At 46.0% G+C, this 16,794-nt stretch overlaps 1 protein-coding gene across 9 annotated transcripts in view; it reads right to left on the reverse strand.

Moving 5' to 3' along the window:
- myo5aa (myosin VAa) overlaps positions 1 to 16,794 on the reverse strand; it is a 275,595-nt gene that overhangs the window by 123,170 nt on the left and 135,631 nt on the right. For all 9 annotated transcript variants that reach the window (XM_072470649.1, XM_072470653.1, XM_072470657.1 and 6 more), the window contains 4 exons: positions 14,421 to 14,564; positions 13,701 to 13,782; positions 12,524 to 12,631; positions 11,876 to 11,988 (listed from right to left, as the gene is read on the reverse strand). In XM_072470649.1, the coding sequence (XP_072326750.1) occupies positions 11,876 to 11,988; positions 12,524 to 12,631; positions 13,701 to 13,782; positions 14,421 to 14,564 (447 nt within the window). The remainder of the gene's footprint in view (positions 1 to 11,875; positions 11,989 to 12,523; positions 12,632 to 13,700; positions 13,783 to 14,420; positions 14,565 to 16,794) is intronic.

Raw genomic sequence — 16,794 nt, forward strand, 5'->3', positions numbered from 1 at the left:
AGAGAGGATTGCAGCAGAGATTGCCAAGTTCATCCTCCAGCATTATCTTTCCCTGTCCCCATCCCTGAACAACTTGGCGAGTGACTATGTACAGATATTTTGTTTTCGAAACAGTAGCGCTTGCTGTACATGAATGAAATGAAACCAAAGGCAAACAACTTCACTAAGTGTGGCCCAGGTCACAGGCAGATTGGGAATTAAGCAGATTTTTCAGTTTTTTTTCATCATCGGTGTAATTATGAGGTGAAGTACTCCAATGGGCAGTGCCAAATCTCAGAACCGTCAGACAACCCAGCGACGAGCAGTATTGGCACTGAAACCACACCCATAAAAGGAATAAATGAATCATCTATTTGCCCAATCTGAGGTAAGTTTAAAAAAAAAAAATAAGGATTCATATTAATGCTCAGAAACACAAACTGGTCATTATTCTGGAATTCAAAGACTTGTTACCATGCCTTCCCTACACCAACCAGCAGAGGGCATTTCTAACGTGCCAATATTAGAGATACTGGATTGTATTCAGATATCTTGTCGGCCTTGCTAATAAATCATAAGTGGAGGCTGCCTGCAAATCAAATAACTAAAATCTCTTATTTCTGGGAGGATTGCAATCCAAAATTGATCCGGAAGGTGATAATCTGAACATTGGGATTAAAGGAGAAATTATTTCAGAATTCCATGAACAGTTCCCTCCACTGGCGCTGGGTCAAAATCCTGGAATTCCCTCTCTAACAGCACAGTGGATGTACCTACACCACATGGGCTGCAGCAGTTCCAGAAGGCAGCTCACCACCATCTTCTTGATGGCAATTAGCGATGGGTAATAAATGCTGGCCTGGCTAGCAATGCCCACATGCTGTAAAAAGAAAATTATTTTTAAAAATGTAATGAAGTAATAAAACATATTGGCCGGGATTCTCCCCTAACCGGTGGGGCGGGGGTCCCGGCGGGATGGAGTGGCATGAACCACTCCGCGTCAGGCCGCACCTTTACGGGCCAAGCCCTCACCTTGAGGGGCTAGGCCCGCGGCGGAGTGGTTGGCGCGCCGCCGGCCAGCGGTTGGCGCCACGGCAGCCGGGGCCGAACGGACTCCGCCGGTTGGCGGAGGTCCGCGCATGCGCGGGGGTGTCAGCGGCTGCTGATGTCATCCCTGCGCATGCGCGGTCACTTCTGCATCGGCCATCGCAGAGGCTATGGCCGAGGCGGAAGGAAAAGAGTGCCCCCACGGCACAGGCCCGCCCGCGGATCGGTGGACCCCGATCGCGGGACAGGCCACCGTGGGGGCACCTGCCGGGGCCAGATCGCCCAGCGCCCCTGGACCCCGGAGCCCACCCGCGCCGCCAGTCCCGCCGGTAAGGTAGCTGGTTTCATTCACTCCGGCGGGACTGGCATGACAGCAGCGGGACTTCGTCCCATCGCGGGCCGGAGAAGCGTCGGGGGGGGGGGGCCGACCAGCGCGAATCCGCCCCGCAAATTTTCGGTGCCGGAGAATTCGGCGCCGGCGGGGGCGGGATTCTCCGACCCGGCGGGGGGGGGTCGGAGAATCCCGCCCATTGAAACTTTAGCTGGGAGTTTAGCATTGAAATTGGAAATTTGTCTTTTGCATTCTGTCACCTGTTGTTTGCTTTGTACAAATTATCTATAAAGTTTACAAACTTCGAGATAGTGATTTATGGGGAGGCCTGCTCAACACACAATCACCTGAAGGATAACAAGCTCGTCATTATTTAAACTTGCATTTTAAAATAATCTCAGGGTGTAAGGTCGGAGGAGTGAACGTTAACGTGCATGCTTGTTATTTGTGATGAAACATTGAATTAAACCAATTTGACAAAAACAGGAACGATACCAAGAGCAGAAAGAGGCAGAAACACATGGAAGGCAATTTGATTAACCAAGACTATGCTGCTACACAAAACAAATATTTTATCAAGTTACAATAAAGTCTGCTCTTAGAATTATAAAATTAAATAATTTACAGTGCAGCAGGAGGCCATTCGGCCCATCGAGTCTGCACCAGCCCTTGGAAAGAGCATTCTACTTAAGCCCATGCCTCCACCCTATCTCCCTAACCCAGTTCCCCACCTATCCTTTTGGGCATTTAGGGTGCAATTTAGCGTGGCCAATCCACTTAACCTGCATATCTTTGGACTGTGGGAGGAAATCGGAGCATCCGGAGGAAACTCTCTCAGACACTGGGAGAAAGTGCAAACTCCGCACAGACAGTCACCCGAGCTGGAGGCCTGGAGCTGTGAGGCAGTAGTGCTAACCACTATGCCGAGGAAACTCATTTTTATCACAAGCACTTTATTTAACACCTATATCATTACCTTGAAACAGTTTTGAAGGGCGTCATCTAAATACCTTGTTCACACATTCATTCTCAAAATGCTTCGTAGGCAGAAGGATTTTGATAGTTCCTCTGGTTGCACTGGCAAGAGGGTTGGTAACCACAGGACACAGATTTCATGTGATTAGCAAACAAACCAGGGAGGAAATAAAGGGCGAGATCTTCCAGCCGCGCTGTGCTCGAATGGGAGCGCGACATGGCCGGTAGATGCTGGGTGAAACCACCCGCGGGCTTCCCGCCAGACACTCCACCTTGTGGGATATACCCAAGACCCCCTCGCGTGATCTACCCAGTCCCCCTCGCGAGATCCACCCAAGTCCCCCTCGCAGGATCTATCCAAGTCCCCCTTGCAGGATCTACCCAAATCCCAAAAGGTGTCGAGGTCAGGAACCCTTCCACAATGGGCTTGACCAAGCCACGCTTGCATAGGTAGGCCTTAAACCTAATACGGCCTACTCACCTGGGATCTACTGGCCTCCAGGCATCTACCAGCCTTCGCAGGGAGGCCTCAGCCAAGCCCCATACAGTACTGGCGAATCAGACGTGCACCAGGTGGAACGCCACCCAGGGGTTATCCCAAGCCAACAGAGGCCTGTGGGTGGTCAGGGATAGGGCAGGGTGGCCCCCGACCCTCCCTCTGGAATGTGGGAACCTTCATACTGCCCAGCTCGCACCTTGGTACTGCCACCCTGGATCTTCCAATACACCAAACCAGCAGCCAAGGGTGCCCAGGTACTAGGGTGGCACTGCCAAGGGTTAGGACCTGAGTGTGGGGGGGGGGGGGGGGGGTGGGTATGCCCATGAAAGGAGCATGGTGTGGGTAGGAAGGACGGAGGTGTGCAGGGCAGGCAAGAAGGGGCTCGAGAGGTTTGGGGTGTGCCAGGTGGGGGTCCCGCAGGGACTCCATAGTGGGGTGCCCTCATTTAGGGGGTGTTGGGTAATGCCCGTGTGTGTGGGGGGAGGGGGGGGTGACATTGCCCATGGGTGGAGGGAACCCACATTCTCACTTAGAGATCAGACCACCCTTTCAAAATGGGGGCTCAATCTCTTGAGTTCAGCTCCCAGTGATGAAAAAAATCTAATTGAGGATTAACCCAGTGAGAAACTCCTCAGGCCTCAAAAAAATGACTAAGGGGAGCTCGCCGGCCAACTGGCAGGAAACTCCCAGCAAAACCCGCCACAAATGTCATTTAGAAACGTTTCCGTCAGATCGTGCCCAAGATTACTTTATATTCAATGGGTTATTATCTGGGATAAATTGCCTGAAACACTGTGGAAGGAGATCTGGAAGTGGAGCTTGAACAAACAACTGACTGGCTAAGGGATGAGTACTACCATCTAAGCCAAGCTGACATGGTTTGGAAAAGTGAGGTGTTTTTTTTCCTGTTTTCTAACTTTAGTGGAATAGCTGCCCTTTTATTTGTTTTGTCTGCCATGTTATATCAAATACTGAGCGGATTCTTTCCCTCTCGCTTGTAGACGGGAAGTGTATTTGATTAGGAGGAATGGTGGCACACCTGGGCGCTGCCACCTTCCCGGCTCCACCAGAATTAAGTTAAGTTATGAGAGGGATTGGTCGACCACCACATCCGCCGTCAAGGGAGACCCTGAAGTGGCAAAGTAATGACCATTTAATGGCTTCCCCCATTGCTGCTGGTATTAACCCAGCGGCAGGTAGGCCTGTCGCCATGCAGCATACAAGGCAGCTAAATCGATACGGCCAACGCCCAGCCTGCCACCTCCAGGCGGGGGCTGCAAGCTGCTCTCTCGATCAAAGACACTCAAATGTGGTGGCGGGGGAGGGGGTGTGCTGAGATCTACCCCCAGTCTTTGCTGCTGAGCCCCAGTACCCCAATCGCTGTGACCCCCCTCCCTATATTACGGAGCCATGGCCTGAGTCGCTCTATGGTCATGGGATTCCAGTGCCTGTCCTTCTCGGCTTCCCCAGTGGCGCTGCTGAGCACAAAAGCCTCCGGCCCCTGATTAGCCGACAGCTCTCAGTAGGTGAGACGTGCACCCCCGGGGTCTTGATTCCAGGGTAGGCTCTACACCGCCTGGTTAGTTTGTGGTTCAGCGGGTCTTCCTAAGAGAGGCAGTGCTTGTTTCCACCATATCTCACCAGCAGACGAGACACCCGACACCCCAACAAGATTCCATCCACTGTTTCAAACCCGCACACAGATTTTCACTAATATTGGTGAAAAGGAAATATATCCATTGACTTTAATTTAATAAATGGGCGCTAGATCCACCAGCCCACCCAATGACGGAGCCAGCGGGGTTGGTAATGACCTCCAATTAATTAGTTTCAGGTTGGGTATCAAATATTTGGAGGACACTGTTAGGAAAACAAAGGTAGTTTTTTAGGGATTTATATCTGTATTGGTAAACTTTAGAAATAAAGTTAAGTGTGGTCAATTTAATGTTTCTGTGCCTGGAAGGGTAAAACCTACAGTTAGATTCATGCTGGACAAAGGTGTTTCGATGTGTAGGGACTGGTTTTAATTCCGACTGTGACTCCATTGTGCTCGCAGAGGGTTACGGCGCAAAAGATAAATAAAAGGCATAATTATGTGGCTATTGCTTAGCACCTGGAGGTCCTTGTAAGGTATCAAAAGCTTTTAAGTTTTAGTTGGATATATTGCAGTTGGAGACAGGACACTGGTGAATGAACATCTCTCAACTCTTCCAGGAGAAGCTGGACAGGACAAGGGAGTTGCAAAGATGCATGTTTCCTAAGAAACAGGGTACAATCCAGATAACCAGGGAATTGGTACATAAAAAAATGTCTAAGAAGTCTTTTAAGAGAACAGAGACCAAGGTACGCTTCGGAAGAATTCAAGGAAGAGTAAACAAAGTGTTCTGAGTTAAAGAGAAAATTGTAGTAACTAGATTTGAAGTGGAACAGCAGACCTCAAAAGTAATTGAAACTTTGATGCTATTTTCATACAGTTTGGGAATCAAGAGTTAAAGCAATTATGAACAGTTTGCACAGTTGTTAAGAAAAGACAAAGAAGTCCTAAAGGGGTTGGTGTAAAATCCTGGACTGGATATGCTGTTAAAAGTGGAGTGGAAGCAAAGAGCCATTTGTAAAACATTGCCGGGATTTCGGAACACAAACCACTAATGGAAAGCATTATTGTGAACAAAAGCCCAAAAAAGTAAAATTAATTCCTCAGAAATTTTTCAAGGGCCTTAAAATGTGCAAAGAATATAAATGGTTTGATATTGTGCTGTGTGATATTAGCAAATGTGCTAATCATGATTATTTTACTGATGGTACAACTGTTTTAAATTTAGTGCACAACTTCGGGTAGGTTAGGGGCTTTATTTGAAAATAAAATCAGACATTTCAGTATCCAATGAATATGTTCATCCATTCATGACCAGTGTTGCACAATGTGCTTCTAAATTAATACAACTTTACAAACCAACCCAAACATTCAAAAAGCTATGCACCTCACAATAAAAGAGCTCCTTGAAGTATGACACCATATTGCAGCACATACAGGTCTGGGTATATAAGCTCGAGATCTCCCCAGCAAAAAGTTAACTTTCACACAAGGCAATAACCCAACTGGCCCAACATGGCCCCCCCTTTTTTCTAAAAGTTTCAGACTATATAAATAAACTTGAGCAACATTTGACTGGACCGGATATGTATTTCTGAAAAGCGCCTGTAGTTAATGTTTTCCACACTATTTTTCCATGGATTCCAGACCCTAACCTTTCCTATAATTCAAACTTATAAGAATATTGGATAGGTATTGCACACCACATTGTACAGTGCAATATAGATGATATTGTAATAGATCAAAAGAAGCGCAGCCACAGGAGAGCGCGGGAACACAAGTCCTATTCACGAACTCAAAAGCTGGGCGTAGAGATCAGTGAAATGTAGACAGGGTTATAGCAAGGACAACAATCAGTATACAGGCTGAGAATGGAACATCACACCTCAGGTGAGACTTGGCCAAACCAGGTAAGTATGATGTGAACAGAAGACACTAAAAGATGTGTTTCTTAGGGGTCGGTTTGCAGGATTGAAGGAGCTGGAAGCGAAGTATGGGCTGGAGCAGGGGAAATGTTTAGATACATGCAGGTTCGAGGTTTTGCCAGAAAGGAGATACAGAGCTTCCCCGTGGAGCTGGCCTCCACATTGCTGGAGGAGGTGCTGACGACAGGGGTGCTGGGGAGGGGAGTAGTGTTGGCGGTTTACGGAGCTATTTTGGAAGAGGAGAAGGCACCACTGGAAGGGATCAAAGCAAAGTGGGAGGAAGAGTTGGGAGAGGTTATGGAGGAGGGGTTCAGGTGTGAGGTGCTCCGGAGAGTGAACGCCTCCACCTCGTGCACGAGGTTGGGGCTTATACAGCTGAAGGTGGTATACAGAGCGCACCTCACGAGGGCGAGGATGAGCCGATTCTTTGAAGGAGTAGAAGATGTGTGTGAACGTTGCGGGGGAGGAGCCCGCTAATCACGTTCATATGTTTTGGTCCTGTCCAAAACTGGAGGATTACTGGAAGGAGGTTTTTAGGGTAATTTCTAAAGTAGTGCACGTGAAACTGGACCCGGGCCCCTGGGAGGCCATATTTGGGGTGTCAGAGCAGCCAGGGTTGGAAACGGGTGCGGAGGCAGATGTTGTAGCCTTCGCCTCATTGATCGCCCGAAGGCGGTTCCCAATAGGTTGGAGAGCAACCTCTCCACCCTGTGCCCTGGCGTGGCGGGGGGACCTGTTGGCATTCTTGATTCTTGAGAAGGTTAAGTTTGAACTGAGGGGAAGGACAGAGGGGTTCTACAAGTCATGGGCATTATTCATTATGCACTTTCAAGAACTGGATAACATCGAACATTAGTTGGGGGGGTGGCTGCGTGTGTTAATGGCGACTATGAGGGATTCCTGATTCCTTGTTGTTATTTGTTTGTGTGAACATGCGGGCTAATGTTTGGGGTTTGGTGGGAGGATGGGATCGTTGTTATTGATAAGGGGATTGACATATTTGTTACTGATTGTTTATTGTTGGTGGGTGTAGATTTGGGAGAAAATGTGAAAAAGGAGAATAAAAGTATATATTTTTTTAAATTATGATGTGAACATACATAAACAGGGTCACTTAGCCACATGGGAGCTCTGGTTATGGCTTAGTTGGCTGCGCTTTAGTTCTACTATATACGCCCATAATAGCATTAAAAATAAATCATAATTTTATGTTTTCTTATGCAATTATTTTTCTGTATATAATTTGCAATATTTATTTAATTTTCAAAATGAAAATCAGCGCAGGCTGCTGCATATCTGATCTAGGAAGAGTTTAAGCTATTTTCCACATGCACATTACAATGATTGATAGATTCTGTTTAAACCACACTGTACAACTTTGATCAGTTCTGGTTTGATAAAATGTGTGCTAATAAATAAGAAAAATTAGGAAAGCTTCAGCAGTATTCTGAAAGGACCACCAGAATGCAAATATCTATGGGTGAATTGCAATGTAACATTTCAATAAGAAGCAGATTTAGTGCAGATAAACGCTCCGGGTGAGATCTACCGGTCGCGTTACATCTGAAAGATGGCGCAGCGCAACGTAAGGCAACCGGTATGTGTTGGGTGATCCCTCTTCTGGAATCCAACAGGCGCGCCACACCTCGCAAGATCTTAGATCCCGCGAGACATCGTGATGTGAAACCCATCCATTGTGGGCTGGATCACTTTTTTGAAAATCTGCATATTGGAGACAGCTAGGGCGAAATTCTCCCCAAACGGCGCGATGTCCGCCGACTGGTGCCCAAAACGGCGCCAATCAGACGGTCATCGCGCCGCCCCAAAGGTGCGGAATGCTCCGCATCTTTGGGGGCCGAGCCCCAACATTGAGGGGCTAGGCCGGCGCCGGAGGGATTTCCGCCCCGCCAGCTGGCGGAAACGGCCTTTGTTGCCCCGCCAGCTGGCGCGGAAATGACATGACGTGGTGGCGCATGCGCGGGAGCGTCAGCGGCCGCTGACAGTTTCCCGCGCATGCACAGTGGGGAGAGTCTCTTCCGTCTCCGCCATGGTGGAGACGGTTGCGGAGGCGGAAGGGAAAGAGTTCCCCCACGGCACAGGCCCGCCCGTGGATCGGTGGGCCCCGATCGCGGGCCAGGCCACCGTGGGGGCACCCCCCGGGGTCAGATCGCCCCGCGCCCCCCCCCCCCAGGACCCCGGAGCCCGCCCACGCCTCCTTGTCCCGCCGGTAAATAGGTACTCTAATTTACGCCAGCGGGACAGGCAATTTATCGGCGGGACTTCGACACATCCGGGCCGGAGGATCGAGTGGGGGGAGGCCGCCAACCGGCGCAGCCCGATTCGCGCCCCTGCCGAATATCCGGTACCGGAGACTTCGGCAACCGGCGGGGGCGGGATTCACGGCGGCCAACGGCCATTCTCCGACCGATTAAAATTGGGGAGAAGCCAGAATTGGAGGAGCACACAGAGCTGGCGGAGGTTAGAAAGATTCAGGCATGTGCACAAATTTCTGCTGTGAATACTAAATGAATGAGCATTGTTGAGCTAGTTGGAGGAGACAGAGATATATGATTTGTCATAACTTTGCATGAGAGGGGCATGTGCCCAAGGTTCGTTGAACTTGGCGTTGTCCTGGGAATTGACAGTGACCCAAACGCCAGCGAGGATGACATCTACAGATTTCTAGCCCAAGTTGCCATTTTAAAGATGAGTGCGACACCCTCTTTTCTTAGTTCTCAACAGTGCAGCGAGATTGTGGTTGAACACTCCCTGGGTGGAGACACGCCCTAAGGCACCTATTGTGCTGCAAACATGATATAGCACTGGAAGCGTTGTGTATAAAGTTGCACTGTGACTTGAAGGGAGTGGGAGCTGATTGGATTTCAATATCTAACACAATATCTAACACAAATTCCAAGGTCTTAAGTATTCTTCTACACCATGCCTATATTTTAATAGACAATGATAATGTGGAGATGCCGGCGTTGGACTGGGGTGGGCACAGTAAGAAGCCTTACAACACCAAGTTAAAGTCCAACAGGTTTGTTTCAAATCACTAGCTTTCGGAGCACTGCTCCTTCCTCAGGTGAATGAAGAGGTAGGTTCCAGAAACATATATAAAGACAAAGTCAGAGATGTACCATCTTGCATCTTTGACTTTGTCTATAGATATGTTTCTGGAACCTACCTCTTCATTCACATGAGGAAGGAGCAGTTCTCCGAAAGCTAGTGATTTGAAACAAACCTGTTGGACTTTAACCTGGGTTTGTAAGACTTCTCACTGTAATAGAAAATGGTCAGAGAAAGAGAATAAACATTTTAACGATTTTGTGGCATTTTAACTAAACTGAGCAGACTTTATTGAGTCACTCATGATGCAGTATTAACGCTTTTTCCCCCTCTATATATAAATTTGTTGTAGAACAGGTTTTGTTGCACTTTTATCAGGAAAGGTTGAACAGGTTTGGAACATTTCCCTAGAAAAGAGACAAAGGGTTGACCTTGATGGTGCTTTATATTATGAAGCAGCTCAGAACAGCAAGACTGTGTGTCCTATGGGTTGTTCCCAGGACTGTATATGGAGATAAACATCAATTACTGCTGGAGGATCATTATCTCAGTGAAGGATACTCTTTGGTCTACCTGAAACTTGCTGTTTTCAATGCAGAGCTACGTTGACAAAGTGTTTCAGACAGACACGCTCGAAGGTCCAGGACAACATGCTGAGGGACACAGCAGCTCAGTGGGGAACAGCCACTATCGAAAGCCTTCCTGCTAGTCATGCTAAGGGGCTGAAACCAGTGTAACGACTTTGGGATGTATGCACCAGAGAAAGTTTGACATTAAGTATAAATGTACTCTGTAAACATAACCAATAATGGCAAGCATTGTGAAGCCCCTCTGTACTACACTTTATGTATTGTCAAATTTAGGCTGTTCTGGACTGTACTGTTACAAACTTCATGAATAAGGTATATTTTTCTGACAAAGTCTTTAGATTATGAATGATTTGATAGGGTAGACAAAGAGGCCAGAATTCTGTGATCCTATCAGGAGTAATTGTGCTGTATACCACAGATACATTTAAGGGGAAGCTACAGGGCATGATAGAAGAAATGTTGCTCGGGTTAGGTGAAGAAGAATGAAAGGTGGAGTTTGAGGGTACAATTTGACCACTTGACTAAATGCTCAGTTTTTGCACTATAAATTCGATGCTCACTATACACAAAATACACGTCTGAGCTGGTGATTCCATCAATAAGTGGAATGGGATCATTACAGAAGCTCGAGTAACCAATCCCAACATTTATAATATACAGCCGAGGATAATCTGAAAATTACAGCCGCCAAAATGAATTAAATTAATGAACCGTACACGGGTATTAGTTTGGCCTGTGTGACATTATTAGCTGAATTTATTTTATTCTGTTGTTTAAGTTGATGTCCATATTTTCTCCTTTTGGAAGTGGGGCAGGGTTGTCACACAACCCTTTGCCACGTCTACCCAATTCTGGTCACTGAGCTACCATCCATAGTAAAAGGTTTAATTTAAACCTGAAGCAAAGTCTAATTTGCTCGCATGTTACATTAAAAAAAAGTGGAGAATTATTCGACTGGTGAGCGTCCATGTGTAAGTAAACGAACAAACCAACTGTGACCGACTTTAAATTCACACCTTAATTGGTCAAAGGCTTTTGATATTTTTGTCAGCGAGGCCAAGCTAACCACGTTAACTCCTTCATGCCTTGTACCCCAGCCCAGAAATGTGATCTTGGTGATTCAAAGGCCGCTTCATGGCTGACAAGCCCAGCCCTGCGAGATTGTATTTTCACACCAGTTTCAACATTGCAGTGACATTGTCTCTGCTGTGGCTCTGAAGTTAGGGTGCAGACATCAGTTGAACATCATGAACTGGCCTAAACAATCCCGAGAAGCAGGAGGATACATTGAGCCAGTGCGCTGTTCTATTAGATCATGGCGGATCCACACCGCAACACCATCTACCCAGCTCGGTTCCTTAATCCTTCATATCCTTGTCCAAAACAAAAATCTGTCAATTTCGCTTCTGCCATTTTCAACTGACCGAGTTTCAACAGCATGTCGGGGAACGGAGTTCGTAGATTTTCACCACCCTTTGTGTAAATAAATGCATCCCACAACAGTGACCCCTAAACAGCCTAGCTCTAATTCTAAGGTTATTCTGCCTTGTTCTGGATTCCTCCACCAGAGGAAATCGTCCGTCCATCTATCTCCCTCATCAACTCTTTAAATCACTTTCATTTTCTAAACTCATCGCCAGAGGAAGGGATAAATTACCCATAGTTCCGGCTCAAGGTTCCTGTTGGGTGAAAATGGACTTGGACTCATTCCGATCTCCCTCCCTTCATTCCATGGTTGCATCACATACTTTACACTCACAAGCCTTTGCAGAGATGCTGGACAGAGCAAATGATTGCAGCCTTCGCTTCAGCTACAACCCAACAAAGTAAAGAAATTCCACAGTTGAAATGTTCACGGATACTCACAGGAATAAAGCAGTTGTCCGCATCACGCTCATTCGATTTAACTGGCACATTCCCCAAGTGAAGTATAGCTGCAAGAATATGGAAGATACCCATCTGGGAGGACTCATTAATACCTGCAAAACGTTTAACATTTGTTAAACTGGACATCTGAAAATAAGCACCACTTCCAAGGTGAAATCCTGCACAACGATATTACCGTATAAATTAATATGTACATATGACTCCTCTTATTAGCAGAGCCAGTGATTGGTTAACAGTGCCATCCAATAGCAGGCAAAGAAAACAAAATGGAAGTCACCATTGCTCAGAGGACCATAGGCTGTTTCTCCCTCCTTTTGAGAGCTGACTGGTGGTGATTTAACCTGAGGGCCACCGCACCTCAGGTGAGGGGCAAGATTGAGAAGGCGGGGCCTTCATGGATAACCTCAGCCGGGATGGGAATTGAACCCATGCTGTTGACACTGCTCTGCATCACAAACCAGCCATCCAGCTAACTGAGCTAACCGACCCCCTCGACTGACCCGTTAGCTCTGCTCTCTCTCCACAGATACTGTCAGACCTGCTGAGATTTTCCAGTATTTTCTGTTTTTGCTTCGGAATCCAGCATCCACAATAATTTGCTTTAATTGAAACAGTTTAGATATTTACCCAGTAAAGAGCAAGCGTGCCTTGTGTTCATCATTTCTTTGGCATCATCTATTCCCTCAATTACAGGACTGCCTCCTAAATTTGTGTAGTGGAAGTTTTGGGCTTGGCCTGAAAACAAAGAGACATAATAATAACAATGATAATAATGTTTATTAGTAATAATGTTTATTAGTGTCACAAGTAGTCTTACATTACACTGCAACAAAGTTACTGTGAAAATACCCTAATCGCCACACTCTGGCGCTTGTTCGGGTACACAGAGGGAGAATCCAGAATGTCCAATTCACCTAACAAGCATGTCTTTCGGGACTTTTGGGAGGAAACCGGAGCACGCGGACGAAATCCACGCAGACACGGGGGAGAACGTGCAGACTCCACACATAGAGTGAGCCAAACTGGGAATCGAACCAGTGTCCCTGCCGCTGTGAAACGACAGTGTTAACCACTGTGCTACCATGCTTCCCCTTCAACAGTACAATTAATTAGCGTGATGTTTTTCTACTGGGACAAATGAATGAAGCATTTAAAAAGATCATGTGCACAGCATTGCCACCAAAATCAGAAACTACAACTAATCTATTAATTCAGATCAATGGATGGGAGGACTTATGTCATTGGTGCAGCTTCCCAAACAAGCTGAAAAGACAAGAGTTTTACGTATCGACTCTGATGTAAAAGCCAATCCACTCTGGCTAATGGGAAACAAAGGCCTTTCCGTTGTGACATTCAGTACTCAGGAAAAAGTAAACATTTTGATCCGCTGCCCCATCCAGACCAGTCCAAAAGTGGATCCTCTTTATAAAACAATTCAGAGGGAGCTAGGTGGCAATGGCAATTAATTTGCTTGCAGCAAGACACACGTTACTGCTTTCAGAAACAGGCTGGTACACTGCTCGGGGAGCATTTAAGCTAATTGGGCAGCAAACAGCAGGAATTTGCAGAATCTGTAACAGGATGTCATGCCACATCAACTTGTTTGCCCTAGTTATGGTGGTGCGGTTTCTCAGTAACGAGGAAGTCTATATTGCGCAGCCATGATACGGGTGTGGGAAGGATTCGGACAAGGGACATTACACTGGACCATGATGTTCAGCTTGCTATTAAACTTTAAGAAATGAGCCAAAGTGTTTCTGCTCATTATTTCGGGTAGAAATTGAGAAAGCACCGAGAAACATACTCAGCCTGAGAGCTTTGAATTCTGGTAAATGTTTAGAGGCACACAGCTGGTAGAGAATATGATAATTTCTTTCATCCTCGGCCTGAAAGAGAGGGCAGAGGACAGTTTCGAAATCTCACGTGCACAGTTTCACAGTAGAATAGAAAGCATCATTAACACCCAATGTCTGGATTCCCGTACAACGAGTTGCAACCAATATAGTTAATCATGGGACGTCTCCCAACTCCATTAAATTCCCTATCGCTGCCATCCATAATCGCAAGACAAGGTATAGGGCAGCCTGACCACCATTGCCACAGCCAAAGTGAATGGAGGAGAAGTCCAGCTTAATAGATCAGACCGGCCTGGAAAGAATGCCATCTATCATTCCCCTAATTCCCATAATGAAGGATTCTGCTCCCTCAAAGCACTATTCTCAACATCTCAGATAAGAGCTCATATGTCACAAACAGTGAAAGCGTAGATCTGAATCCTTGCTCCATGGGTGGAGAGTCCAGGAGGCTAGTGACACTCAACGCATTTTAAATAGGTGGTGTCTTTCATTCTATATTCTATCCAAATCACCCTGCCTAGTGGTTCCAAACCCCCATCAAAGCTCCACATATATGTGATGATAACTACCTCTAACAATTAATAGAAGCTATCACACAGTGCACATGTTGTGAAAACTATCTACATCATTTTGAAGATCCTAGGGGCAGGCAACGGGGTCGTACTTACCTGAAAGACGACTCTCGATTTTTCCAACAGGTAGGTTCTCATGTTCGCTCCTATGATGCGATATCGTTTGTCAAACCCAATTTCAATGTATTTCCCAAATCGACTGCTATTATCATTTCTGGTGGTCTTTGCATTTCCAATTGACTGCCAAGCAAAGAGAGAAAAAGGTTTCTACGCTGCACCATAAAAAGATTGTTTAACCAGCGCTCAATGGCAAGCTTAGCCATGCCACATTTACAGGACTGGCCAAGTCTGCACAGAAGTGTCCAACTGGAAGAAAATTCTCTTGGCAGAATTGGGAATCAATCAGAACAGAACTTGCCAGTTCTACAGAAGAGTTTGGCCCTTGACATAAATTTTATGTGCAGTTTAGTCTGTAGAGACCCAAAATAAACCACTAAAAATAATTAAACATTTGCAAATTAAGCTCTTAAAACAGACAATATTATGTACAAAACATTATTGATCTAATATAAAAGCAGCTGGTAAAATAAATGAGTTTGAGAGCACAGCATTAGCACGTTGTCATTTCACTTCCTGAACTCGGCTCAAGTCAAGTACAGAAGATAGGAGGAAAGGTCTGTCAGTTACTCGTTTCCCAAATGGTATGAAGTTGGATCATTCTGTGCCCAATTGCAAATGGCTATGACGTGCAGCACAGAACTGCCGATAACTCAGCACAACTGGTACACACTGAAAGTCTCAGCCAGCCCACATCCATGGTTGCTATGAGAACTACAAATATATACACACTTTCACCAGGGAAAAGGTTGCAGCTTGATGAGGGAATAGTTCCTTATTGATATTAGAATGCACAGTCCAAATGGGCTTAATTGGGTAACGAGAAACCAATTTAATAGATTCAGTAAGAGAAGCAAACAGGAGTCCATGAAACCGCATATGCATTACAATCATTCATCTGCCTTCATTTAGCAATGTGCTTAAAAAAAATATGGAATTCTCTGTCCCTCCCTCTTTGCGTGCCATTTCCTAGACAGACGCACAGTCTTCTGCCAACTCCACTCAAGGTAAACAGAAGCATTCTCTAGTTTCTTACCACTCCCCCAGAGACAGTGCCTGCTACTGCTGTGCATCCCCAGCAGGATTGGGAATTACCCACATGGTACCAATCCAAATCCTGGCACAGCACCATGCAGTGCATCACTCTTGATCTGTGAACTGGCAGAGCATTGACGAGCTTTCATGTGCAAGTCGAGTCCTGTCCTTGCATGCACCTTTCAGCAGGGAGAGTAATCAGCTTGGTGCTCCCCCACCCTTGTCCAGAGGCATTGAGCAGAATTGTAATGCACACAACACAACACTGACCATAATCAGCAATCTCAGCACAATCCCAGGATTAAACTTCTGGATCCATACCCAAGACTGAATGAGATGCCAAAGATATTGCTTCAAGCAAACGTTAATCTTCCCTGGCTTTGAATTGTATAGTGGGATTTATTTATTTTTTAAATGTAAAGACTTTGGGTAGAGAATAAACAATTTATAACTCATTTTTGAAAATCATTTGTCAAATCCAAGAGCGTTGTTGGGGAACAAGCATGATTTCCAAGTGTAAATTTAAATTTGTCAGTTCCTTATATCACCTTTTCTATCACAAGGGGCACTCAAATCTTAATAAACGTTCGCTCTATCCTCCAGTGGTCTTCATAACCATCAGCTCTTCCTACGAGAGAGTTTCTGTTGATGTAGACGCTGCCATACTGAAGCTGGCAGCAACGGAAAGGAGAGCTCTGACTGTCATTTTCTCTGTTGTGAATGAAATGTAATGCTTCCAAAGCTGTACGCTCACAAACTGCCCTCTCGCTTCAATTTTCACTTCTGCCCAAGGGAATATAAATAACTTTCAGCTTCAGACAAGACTTTAAAAAAAATAAAATCACTCATAACAATGCAAACCAGTCTATGGACACCATCTGCAAACCTCCGTCTTACCAGCTACCATTCCGTCACAAGACTGGGGTCAACTAACAAGCAAACAGAACAAAGAGAAAAAAAAGGGACAAACAATCCGTCAGTAAAATAGGAAAAACTCCATTTCATTTTCTTCAGCTATTCCCCTTTAGTGCACCGCAGCTGGTCTATATCCAAGGGGAAGACGGTTAGCGTTTGTAGTTTGTCAATTCTTATAAAGTGGTTCGCAAGGGACGTTTTTCCAGGCTCAGTATGGGCAACTTTCAAAAGGAAACTTTCAATAATGAAAATTCATAATGGCAGCCTGCAGTTCCAATTCAAGAGGGCAACAGCCTGGACCAGCCCACAGTATGTATGCCCTGTTCTAATAGACAGTGAATGTTATGATCATTGCATAAACAGCTGAAAAGTCATACAACTCAAAGTGCACGGGTGCACATGT

This window comes from Scyliorhinus torazame, chromosome 12 (assembly GCF_047496885.1).
Source record: "Scyliorhinus torazame isolate Kashiwa2021f chromosome 12, sScyTor2.1, whole genome shotgun sequence".
NCBI lineage: Eukaryota > Metazoa > Chordata > Chondrichthyes > Carcharhiniformes > Scyliorhinidae > Scyliorhinus > Scyliorhinus torazame.